Below are 11345 nucleotides of genomic sequence, written 5' to 3'. Positions count from 1 at the left end.
CCTACCTTCAGTTTAGAGGGCTGGAAGGCGTGGTGTGTGCCCTTCCACAGTGCTCTGAGCAGCATGGCGAAGCCGATGGCCAGGCGCCCGCCCGTCCCCAGCGGGTTGTTGTAGTTGATTTCTGACTCAAAGGACCGATCTGTAAGAAATGCAGGAGCTCAGAGTGGCTGGCTTCATCATCTGAGTGGCCAAGCTCTGCTGTGCTCCCAGTGTGGGCTCACCATGGAAGTAGTCACGCAGCTCCCGGGTGTTGGACAGGGACTGAATGACACTGTTCATGAAGCAGGTGTTGCCCAGGTTCACCAGCCCTGTGAAGCCAGGCAGGCAGACCTTCTTCTTCTCATCCTCATCCTCATCATCCTCCACACTCTCAGCACTCACTGGGCTGTGTGTCATTGGTGGCACCATACACGTCGGTTTGGGCTGCCAAAGCAGAGGCAGGTGTGAGGGTGCGACACTCAGGGAGTCTCTCTGGGAACACCAGAGGAACTCAAAAGCCCAAGAAACTCTCCAGAGAGGGCTGGAGCCATCACACCATCTCCCACTTGGACTGGGACAGACAGGCCAACAGCTGTCCCTAATCCTGCCAACTATGACTGAGGAGCACTGCCTCCTCCTCCAGGAATACTTTGCCAGCCTCCAGAGTGACACTGAGGAGGTGTCCCTCTTTCCCCTATCCAGGTCAGATCCACTGTGGCCACACTCACCGAAGGAATATGTGGCTCTTGCTTCACTGCCACGTGCTCTGGGGCCGTACGGGCTGCCACGCCATCCAGAGCCCCATCTTCCACACGCGGCTTCTCTTTGTCACTGGTTCGGGCCTCTTCCTTGCTGGAGAGGGGGTGCTGGTTACTGCCCGGAGGGTTCTTATCCAGAGGGGTAGGGCCTGTAGGCATGGCAACCTTTGCACCACCCACTGCACCTTAAAAAGGGGGAAGGGTGGGCCTGTGGTTAGCAGCACCACGCGCTGCCCACAGTGGGGCTGAACTGCTCAGTCCACACTTGCACACAGGCTCTCTTCTACCCCTCTTTCCCGTGAGCAAGGGAAACAGCAGTGCCCTTCCCCTATCACTTGGCTCACACTCTGCCTCACATCCCTCCTACCTGCATCCACTCAGCCCCTCTACTTCCCCACAATCCCATGCCAGAGGATCTGGCACCAGCTGGCAGCTGGGAGTGGTGAGGAGGGCCCATGCCCCACTGCGGTGCAGCAGGCAGGCAGGACAAGAAGGCAGGGTGCAGACCTCGTGTGGCTGGAGCCTCCAGCCCTCCCCAGCGCTGGCTCTGGCGTTTCTTCAGGCAGACATCAATGCGAGACACCGTGAAGTTGTACGTGCACTGGTCTGGCTCAATGAGGTTCCTGTAAGGCACACAGCAAGTCAGAGATGCCCCAGACCCGCAGCAGTCTCAGACATGCCAAAGCCTTTGCATGGCAGAGCCACGCCCTCCAGGCAGTAAGAACCCTGCTAGCACTGATCCTGAGGTAGCCCTGGCAAAGCAGGGTGGAAACCCTCAAGCCTGGCCACACTGAACACACAAAGCGCCCCTTTTCTGACATCCATTCTGCTTGGCTGCCTCCTGCTGCATATCCCACCCAAAGGACACACAGGCTGGTCTGGCTGTCCCCAGGAGCTCTAGAACAGTCTGGGGTGAACTGCAGGCAAGGAGGCACTGGGATTTCTTCCCCTGCAAGCCAGCACACAGCCAAGGCAGACCAGGCTCAGGGCACTAGTGCAGTATGGTGTAACTGAAACCTCCAGATGCAGAAATGAGCATTCCCTGCACAGAACCGCCAGCCGGGACTGGCTCCTGTTCTAGTACTGCACTCTCACCTCCGTTGTCCTGGTGTGGGTTAGGACAGGAGTCATACCTGAGCTTCACCTGCCACCGGAACACCGTGTGGGGCCCACAGCCAGGATGGAGACGAAGGAAGTTCATATCACTGCAGAGAAATTGGGAGTGAGCAGAGGTGAACAAAGAAGTAGCCCAGCCACAATCAGGAGCTCTGCAGTAGCCTGGAATCATCCCGAGACAAACTTGTACCTCGTCTGAAACACGAGCGTGAAGTCTTGCTCCCGGAACAACACCTTGGATGTCTCCTTGTGGATCTCCTTCACATAGACATGCACCACCACCAGATCATTGCCCTTCTCGTATGAGTCATTCTTGACAAAGGTCAGGCTTACAAAAGGTTCTGGCTCTGAGCAAGGAAAGCCATGGAGAGAAAGGTTATCTTCCTTGCATGCTGCGGCTGCAAGCTGACCCAGGAAAGGTCCTGAGCAGATGGACCTTCCTGACCAGGCTCACTCCATAGGCTCTGGCCACTCACCATCAGCTGCTGCTTCCAGAGCCACATCATCCTTGGACCAGTCCCTCTTCTCACCATCTCTGCCCATGGGAGGGGTGCCCACTGGGATGGCCTTAGAGCTCTCTCCCAAGACAGGCAGACAGTCCCGGCTCCGCAAGGCCTCAGCAGGGCTGCCGGGCTGCAGGACTCTCTTCTCAACACAGGCGGCAACACGGTGGGGGAACACCTCCGTGGTAGCTGCAAGAGGTGGCATCTCCACTGGAACAGTCTCCTTGGCCAAAACCACAGCCTTTCAATACAGAAAGACACAGTGACACACAGACACTGTCACCCCTGGGGTGCCCTAAGGCACAGCTCCATACCACCTGCTTCCCCCACACATCCCATGCCAGCTCAGCCCCATTAGCACCACAGCCCAGCAACTGCAGGGTCCTCACTTCACCTGCTCCTCCACCACAGGTCCTCCTGTCAGCCCTCAGCATCACGGAGCCCACCTCATCCCCATGGTCAGGGATGGGTCCTGCATCCCCTACAGGGCTGAGGAAGCAGGGGTACCCAGGTCCAGCCAGGTCCCCAGGTACCTTCTCCAGGGGCAGTGAGAGGTCTGCAAGGGCCGCGGGTGCATCGACCTGGCTGGCTCTGACGTTGCGGCGGCTACCGGCCCTCCCGCTGTGCCCTTTGCTGGGCTCCGTGTTCCCGGTGACTCTGGCATTCAGCTCCTCTTCAGTGGGAGCCACTTTGAGGTATACTGCCCGCTTGGCGCTGGGGCCACTCTGTGTCCCTGGGCTGGCTGGGCTTTTCCCTCCCAGGGCCTCACTTCTGCCCGGAGCACGCTTGGGGTTGGAGGGCTCCCGCCCGCGTGGCCTTCTGCCCCCTCTTGGGGGGGAGCCACTTTGAGGTATACTGCCCGCTTGGCGCTGGGGCCACTCTGTGTCCCTGGGCTGGCTGGGCTTTTCCCTCCCAGGGCCTCACTTCTTCCCGGAGCACGCTTGGGGTTGGAGAGCTCCCGCCGGGATCTTGGTGGCTCTGTGCCTTCAGCCCTTGGCTCTTCAGGGGTCAACTCCGCAGAAGCAGCTTTCTCTTTCCCATTTTCCCAGCATGCGGCCCCTTTGGCCAGTTCTTTGGATCCGTCTTTCCTTTTCTTCTGTAAAAGGCAATGCAGCACAGTGGGAAGGTTATTTAGGTAGCAGCACCTTTCAGGCTTCCTATCCTCACGCTCACTCCCCCTTCCCAGACTGCACCAGGACTCTACTCCAGAACCTGGAGATGCATGGCAGGCAGAAACAGGCATATGACTCCCTGGGACAGTGACAGATGGCTCATGCAGCATGTGGATGCAGGATGTGCCCCACATTGCTCCCTGGGCAGCTCAAAAGTAGGGGGCTCAGAGGTCACCCCAGCTCCCCAGGGCTCCATAAGCTCCCTTAAAAAGGCAGATCATTCCCTCCTCACCAGAAGTGAAGACCAGTTATGGAGTGGGATCTTCTTCTGAAGCACAAGCTGTAGAAAGTTGCCCTTCTTGCACTGGACCTTGCTGCAGGAGCTCTCGATCTCCTCATAGAACTGACAGCTCCACTGGCGCCCGTCTGTAAAGCAGAGGGGAATCAGTACCTCAGGCAGTGCTCCAGGCAGCTGTCACCTAACCCACAGCACCCTTTCACCTGCCCCCAGGATGAAGGAAGCACTCATTCAGAGCCAAGAAGGCTGCAGGCAGGCTGCCACCATACCCCAGGAGCCTTCCAGGGCTCCAGCCAGCTTCCCTGAATTTGCTTTGTACATCTGGCTGGCCTCCTTCCCAGCGGGAAGGCCCTGGGCCTCCCTGCCCTCAGGGGCACAGTAATTTTTCCAAAGGATACCCGGGACTGACTCAGCCATCCCAGCAAGCAGGGGACAGAGACGCACTGGCACAGCAGTGGGCACTTGTTCACTTGGCACAGAGGCCAACTCCTGCCCTCCCCAGCTCTACAATGCTCTCCTATCAGCCCTGTCTGCTGCCTGAGGCTGTGCCAGCTGACAGCAGGGCATTGCCTCTGAGGGAAAAGTCTGATGTCTTCCTGCTGCAACCCCATGCTTGGCCCAGAGCTGTGCCAAGTCCCAATGGAGAAATGCCTGCAGCAGTTGCTCTATTTCCATACCTGGTAGTTTGACCACACAGTCTGTGTCAGTGAAAGCAGCATCTACGTCCTCCGCCTTCAGAGCTCCACTGCCCAAGTTCAACTTGATAATGATCTCATCGGCATTCTGCTTCCAGTCTAGCAGCAGCTCTAGGAAAAGGGAGGGAAGCATCACCCACTTGCTGGGGTATGAGCCTGAAGTGCCCACTCCTTGGCCGGGGAACAAAAGCCTGAACACACACACAGTTAAGGAGGTCAGCGCAGGAACAGAGATCATGACAGTTAAATGGGACCTGCCCTCATCACAGAGGGCACAAACAAGAGCACGTGTTGCAGCAGGGCAGATGAATCCTGGTAGGAACCAGAGAGGCCAGAAAGGCAGTGCTGCTCTTGGCATTGCCACAAGCAGCAGCGGCAGCTGGGAAGAAGGGGTGGCTCCTGCCAACAACAAAACAATTATTGCTTTCCCAAGGAACGAGGAAGCCACAGAGTTACTCTGGGGGATTTAAGTGGACTCTGACCGCACTCAAAAATTGCCACTTCCCCTTTGCATATGCAAACCAAGCAGCCCAGCTGCAACCATCAAAGCACTGTACTCCTGTCAGGTGAGCATGGCTAACATGGCTGAAACATCAGCAGGCCAGCCAGCCAGGTAAGTACACTGCAATAGGTGAAAAAAGAGTGCAGCAGTGATACTCCAGTGCAGGCAGAACTTTGTGTGCCTGCCAGGCTCCAGGTGTGGCCCTGCAGTGCCCTGAAGTCTTGAAGGCAAAAAAGTGATTTCGATCACCTTGATTTCAATCAGGTTTGTTCTACCCCTGGGGCACGAGGATGTCCTACTCTGTCCTCAAAGCAGGCCTGGACTGAGACAGAAACCAGCCAATGCTGCCCACAAGGTGACACAGCTTGGGATGTTCCCAGCCCATAGTGATGTCCTGCTCACAAAGAAGCAGAGCAGGTGTCAGCAGTGAGATGTCCCAGGGCTGTGCTCCACAGCACCATGACACCTGAGTTGCAAGCAGCCTGCCACATCCCCAGGGCCTCTTCCTTGCAGACAGCCCCTCTCCACCCCTGGGAAGGCCACATACTGTTAAGATAAATGCTGAGGCAAGGGAGTGCTCAGGTTAGCTCTGCTCAATGCCAGAGCATGGGACAACAAGGTGAGAGCTTCAGATCCCTTGGCAAGGGCACTCCATGGCCGTGCACTGGCAGCTGGCACACACCTCAACTTACCCTCCTCTGAGTCCTTCTCCTGGGCAGTCTCAGCCTGCTCGAGCTCAGGGCAAGACACTGGTGGGCAAAGAAGCAGAGCGCAGGCAGGTGTGTCACTCTGTCACCTCACAACACAGGCCAGTAAGCTGATGCCCAAAACTTCACACATCACCTCCTTCTACCCTGAATCCGTGTCCAGGCCTTTCATTCTGCATGTGCTGCTCATCTCCCTCCTCTGCTTTCTCACACTTCCAGCAAGTCAGCCCCAGGATAGCTGCTCCAAGCCATACCACCATATCCCAGTCTAAGCAGAACCACAGTGGGAACAACACAATACTGCACCATGCAGGCAGTGCTTTCTTGAGGCACATCTCATTGTGGAGCTTGTGGCATCCAGGCTCAGCTGTGTGGCCCAGCTTGGTGCACCAGACCCCAGCCCCCAGCCATATAGAGGAGTCCTGTCTTGATCTGACAGAAAGAACCTGGTGTTTGGTCATCCTCAAACCAATTCTGCTGTAACCAGAGAACCACATGGCCCAGCTGCACTTTAACATTTCCATTCCTGCACAAGCTGCCAATATCCACATCTGAAACTTCCTTCCAGATCAGGGTGGGGAACCAAACTGACCTGACACCTAATCCCTGCTCTCCACAGAAATACCTCCAACTGCCAGAAATGTCTCCAGGCCTGCTCTACCCACCCAGGACAGTGAGCTCTGCCAGGCAAGGCACCCAAAACAACAGCACCTTCTCCTGGAGCAGAGAAATAGTGCCAACAGGAGCTGTGGTCTCCACTCAGGAATACTCAGAGGGCTGTCACTGCCTCCCCTGACTGGCTACAAACCAGTAGGAAACCTCTGCTGACCACCACACCGCTGGTGCAAAGGTGCCGGTGGGGCTGGCAGGGTGAGAAGCATAGCAGTGGCACTGCCTGGAGAATCTACAGCCCCTCATCACCTCTCACAGAGGGGATGGGGGCAGCATGGCTGCCCTCAAGGAGGCCCCTACATCAGAGGATGCAGCGAATCAGGCCCTACAAGAGGTGTACTCCTCCCACGTGAGAGAAAGCACAACGCTGTGCTCTGCACTGTGGGATTTCGCATCAGGGACTGTGCCTGGCTGCTCTGGCACAGACCTCACCAAGCACTCAATTACCTTGGCCTATAAAACACCCTGTGATTTTGAGGTTACAATCATAACAGAGCAGGCATGGAAATCAAACAGCTTTTCAGAGCCACAGAAACTCTTGCCGGCATCCTGCCCACAGGCATTCCCTGCACCTGAAGCATCATTTTTGTCAAAGGATACATGGCAGTTACAGAAGGAATTACTCTACAGCAACTATTTCACCTGAGCCACACCTTATCCTGACTCAGAAGCTAAAGCACCAGCCCCACCCGCAGGCCTTGCACACCCGGTCACTGCCTCACAACACCTGGCCTCAGCAAACCGATGGGAAAGAAGCAGCATTGCCTCCAGCTGCAAGAGCACCCACAGGTTTCAGTTCCACTCCTGCTGGATTGGGGCAGATCACACCCAGTCAAAAGCAGAGTCTACAAACAATCACCAAGGCCAACTCCGAACTTTAGCTAACAAGGCCACAGACCCAACCTTCCTAACATCGCTGGGGCTAAGTAGTGCCCAAAGGAAGGCGGTTACAGGTCCAGGGAGGACACTGTGTCAAAGAAGATCCCACATCACAGGGGTTACCATAAGCTGCAGGAAGCGATTAGTCAAATCTGCTTATCCTGCAGCAGATGGCTGCGAGGCTCCCAGGCTGCAGGGCTGAGACACCACGGGCCCGCTCACCACAGTGATGCTAAGGGGCTCTCACCTTCCTTGCTTTCCTGATTGGCTCGATCCTTCTGCTTCTTCTTGTTGGTAGCATCATCCAAGCCCCGAGACACTCTCCTCTGGCCAGGGGCATTTGTGCTGCTGGACATTTTCAGCCGTTTGGAGGACACAAACAGCCCACCGGGGTCGGTTATGGAGTCTGGGTCAGGGGTGCGACGTTTTCTTCCTGGCCCAGCTATCTTGGCGACTCTCTGTGGTCAAACTCTCTGGCAAGGAAGTAGTGGCCTAAAGAGAGGAAAGAGCGAGCATGGCAGAAGGAGCAGGTGGAAAAGGCCCAACAGCATCAGGATCCACTCTTTGCCTCAGGGCCAGTGCGCTTACATGACCTTCACCGTGGTGTTTATGGGAAGCCCCATGCAGCACTCAGTGAGGAAACCTACCTCATCACAGCTGCTACAATGCTTACTGCCAAAAGCATGGGCTTGTCAGAGCTCCCAACATACAACCGGGGGTCTTCAGTATGTGCCACGCATTAAAAACCTGGAAAGCAAGTGTCATGCTCATGGCTCCCACTACAGCAACACTGGCCCAGAGGAGCCGCTGGTGCTAACAACACCTGGAGACACAGGCAAGGGTAAGGACATGAGGAGGCCTGGATCTGCAAAACTGAGCCTCCAGAGTCAACTGGGGGAGCCTGTCACATAGCTTGGAGCAACAGCTATTTCAGTCAAACAGTGTCCTGTGTAACAGGGCCAGAATAGGAGCCAGTAACGCCCTAAGAAGGAAGCAGGCCTGAGACAGTCTCCCATGACAGATGAGAGCAGAGCTCCCTGGCAAAAGGAGAGTTCCTCCCCCTTCGCCCACTAGCCAGGAGTTTAACCAGTATGACTGCACCTTGAATATTTATCTCCCAGCCAGTTTACAGACAGCGTCAGCGGGGCCTGGCCTGGAAACAGGACACCTCTGCTCCTCGTGCCCCAGGAAAAGAGCAGGCTGAGCAGGGCACGTAGGTTGTTCACCCCTGCCCCCTCAGACATGCCCTCCCTACAAAGCCAGCTCCCCTACAGGGTTTGGGAGCTGCTGGCCCAGGGGTCTGTTGCACTCATCAGCATCACCCTGCAATGTTCAGGGCTTTGAGAGAGCAGAACTGAAACAACCCACTGAAAACAGTCCCATTGGAGGTGTCTCCGTGGAGGTGGTGAGAGCAGAGAGCTGGGAAGGTTTCCTCCCTCGCTGCCCCGGCTGCACACCCTGACCCTGGCAGTGCTCACCAGCCTGCAGGAGTTTGCAGCAGGGAGACAGGCCCAGCTGCACAGATCCTGCCCACCTCCATGTGCCAGCTGCCTGCTGCAGCTCCCAGTGCACTGATTCACAGGCATCCCACGGCCCGGCTCCCATCTGAGGACATGGAACCGAGCCCAACAGCATCTTTGGCCTAGCCCAGCTCCACTGAGCCTACCTCTCCCTCAGTGGGAGGCAAGCTGCCCCTCAGGAACACCCAGTTCTGCTTTCACCCATGCATCAAGCACAGACCCCTTGCTGTGCGTGGGCATGGCCAGTGGCAGGAGGGACCTCCAAGGGAGACACTCGGTCAGAGGGAGGACGCTGCCAGTCCTGTACTGCCCACCCCACGTTGCCAGGGCATTTGTGTTCTAGAAATGTTTGGGGCAACAAGTAGCCACAAATGTGGAGCTATAGCCACAAACTGAGAGGGACCCCAGAGAGCAAAGCAGCCTGGTCTTGCTCTCAGCTCTGGCAAAGCCAGCCCCATGACAGGTGCTGCATCCAAACCACTTCTCTTCAGGCCAACCTGCCCTCACAACCAAGAGCCACTGAAGGCAAGTGAAAAGCCGAGTCCAGCCTGACTGCCTGGCACAGACAACTCCTGCCACCCGCGGTGGAGAGCCCCAAAGTGACCGGGAGACCGGGATGCTGAGCAGGGTCCAGCATCAGTCCCAAAGAGCTGTGGGAGGGCAGCAGAGTCATCCCCATGCTGCTGCACACACTGGGTCTCTCCAGGATGCAGAAGCACTTCTGGCTCCAGAGGGAATGGGAAGGGCCCTCACAGCAGGAAACGTGGCTGTGATTCTCCAGGCTAGACCCTCTGATGCCAGCTGCATGCTGTCACTCAGCTCCAGTCCCCACTGACACCCAAACAGGTTGGCTACAGATGCTTCCTGGTGCTGAAGAAGCTCAGCTGGGCTCAGCAAACATGGGAAAGCGTTTTTGTTGTTCTTCTTTTGCCTCTAAGGTGAAAACCCCATGAGAAGTGGGGCACAAGAAGCAGTGACTGCTTCATGCAGGGTCAGGAGAGGCTCTATTGCCTCCTTCCTCTACCTCCAAAGGGGTGGCACAGGGTAATTGCTGGGCAGGGTGAAAGCAAGCTCTGAGAAGGGTCCTGGAGGCTGAGAAAGGACAGGCCTCTGCCCAAGAAGTGGTGAGGAAAAGAGACAGGGTTGCGTGCCTCCTTGTCACTCCTCCAAGAGAAGCCTGCTGCTCTCATGCCTCACTGAGGGCTCAGCTCCCTTGGGTGCTCTGCTGACAGTTACTCCTCATGGCAAGCAGGAACCAAGGAGGCTGGAGCTCTGCCCATTTCAGCTGCCAGACTGATGGCAACCTGAGGCTGCTACAGGCACCTCAAGGTTTTGGAGGAGTGCAGGCAAAGCACAGGTTATTCAGGGATTAGAACAGGAAAACAGGAGACTTTTTGCCTTTCTGCCACCAGGAAACACACATACAACCAGCATGTTCAGCCCTTGGGTGCAGGGGGCACAGAGGTTTTGGCACCACTCCTGTTGGCACAGTAGGAGTCACTGTAGGGGAGAGATGGCAAGAGGCCACTCTGGCTAGATGCCAGGTGAACCTCTGGGAACTACCTGATCAGCTGGGCACTCCTACAAAACCTTCCCGGAGCCAGGGAAGCCTGGCCATGCTGCTGCTGGGAGCAGAGATGCCTCTCTGTCCTCTGCTCTCCCTGCCTTTGTGCTGTGGTGTGTACCAGATCCAGGTGCCAGCTGGGGCTTTCTCCCAAGTGTGTCTTACCCCAGAGCTGTTTCCCAACCCAGCTCAGGCTGAGACTGCAAATATTTTGACTGGCCAGAGGAAAGGGAGCAAGAGGCCAAGGAGAAGGGCCACTCCTCCCCACAGCAGCACCAGACGGGGAGGGACAGCAGAAGGTGTTCAATGAGATGGAATTTGTGCCCCGTGTCTGGGGCAGGTTTAGCAGTTGGCAGGAGGAGCTCCCTGATTCGTGCCCACAGCACTCCCCAACAGTGCCCAAAGGCCTTTACAGGGGTAGCTGCAAAGAAGGTTGGCTATCCCAACAGCATCTTTTTCCTATGGACTTTTAGATCCTCCATGACCTAAATACAGTCAACAGAAACACGTCCCTTGTGCACACAAATACTTTTGTCACCTTCTGTTTCTTGTTCCCCTGAGGGATCAGAAATCCCAAAGCTCAAGGTTGCCTTTTACTTGAGTTTCTGGGCATACCTGACACACGGGTGGAGCCAGGGCAAGCACAGAGCCCCCTGGGGCAGCTACTCAAGCCAGCACTGTCACACAAAATACTTCCAACCCATGTGGAAATCACTGCGCCCCCAACGCATCATGACAGCAGTGAGCCTTGTGCTGAGTGAGGAACCCGGCAGGCCCAGCTCCCCCATTCTGGGGACGATCATAGAATGGTTTGTGCTGGAAGGAGACCTTGAAGATCATCTAGTTCCAACCCGCTGGCCATGAGCAGTGATGAGAGCGTCCAGACAGCAGCCAGCGGCCCCTGGCCCCCCGGGCGCTGCTGCCCGGCCTCGGGCACTGGAGGAGGGGAAAGGGACTGTGAACGGTGTCTGTGTGAATGGTGTTTGTTTGAACGGCCCCGGCGGGCAGAGCACGAGGTCACAGCGCCGGCTCCTGCCCGG

At 56.6% G+C, this 11345-nt stretch overlaps 2 protein-coding genes across 5 annotated transcripts in view; both read right to left on the bottom strand.

Annotated features, from left to right (window-relative positions):
• USP19 (ubiquitin specific peptidase 19) overlaps positions 1–8938 on the bottom strand; it is an 18454-nt gene extending 9516 nt beyond the window's left edge. The window contains exons 1-14 of one of the 4 annotated variants that reach the window (XM_017732575.1): positions 7869–8938; positions 7469–7713; positions 5656–5712; positions 4444–4572; positions 3761–3894; positions 3276–3452; positions 2890–3120; positions 2330–2597; positions 2044–2200; positions 1871–1942; positions 1245–1360; positions 708–922; positions 222–423; positions 6–139 (exon numbers count right to left, since the gene is read on the bottom strand). In XM_017732575.1, coding sequence (XP_017588064.1) covers positions 6–139; positions 222–423; positions 708–922; positions 1245–1360; positions 1871–1942; positions 2044–2200; positions 2330–2597; positions 2890–3120; positions 3276–3452; positions 3761–3894; positions 4444–4572; positions 5656–5712; positions 7469–7577 — 2001 coding nt within the window. In that variant the 5' untranslated portion in view covers positions 7578–7713; positions 7869–8938. The remainder of the gene's footprint in view (positions 1–5; positions 140–221; positions 424–707; positions 923–1244; positions 1361–1870; positions 1943–2043; positions 2201–2329; positions 2598–2889; positions 3121–3275; positions 3453–3760; positions 3895–4443; positions 4573–5655; positions 5713–7468; positions 7714–7868) is intronic. The other 3 variants (XM_017732576.1, XM_017732577.1, XM_017732578.1) reach the window with 3 other exon arrangements.
• LOC103614440 (laminin subunit beta-2) overlaps positions 7633–11345 on the bottom strand; it is a gene marked incomplete at its 5' end in the record, with an annotated part of 14129 nt that continues 10416 nt past the window's right edge. Inside the window, 1 exon segment of the mRNA XM_008632370.1 lies at positions 7633–7713. Coding sequence (XP_008630592.1) covers positions 7633–7713 — 81 coding nt within the window.

The sequence above is a fragment of the Corvus brachyrhynchos genome, unplaced genomic scaffold (assembly GCF_000691975.1).
Source record: "Corvus brachyrhynchos isolate BGI_N302 unplaced genomic scaffold, ASM69197v1 scaffold4, whole genome shotgun sequence".
NCBI lineage: Eukaryota > Metazoa > Chordata > Aves > Passeriformes > Corvidae > Corvus > Corvus brachyrhynchos.
The sequence above is the reverse complement of the archived record's forward strand: the minus strand, read 5'-3'. Positions and strand labels throughout refer to the sequence as shown.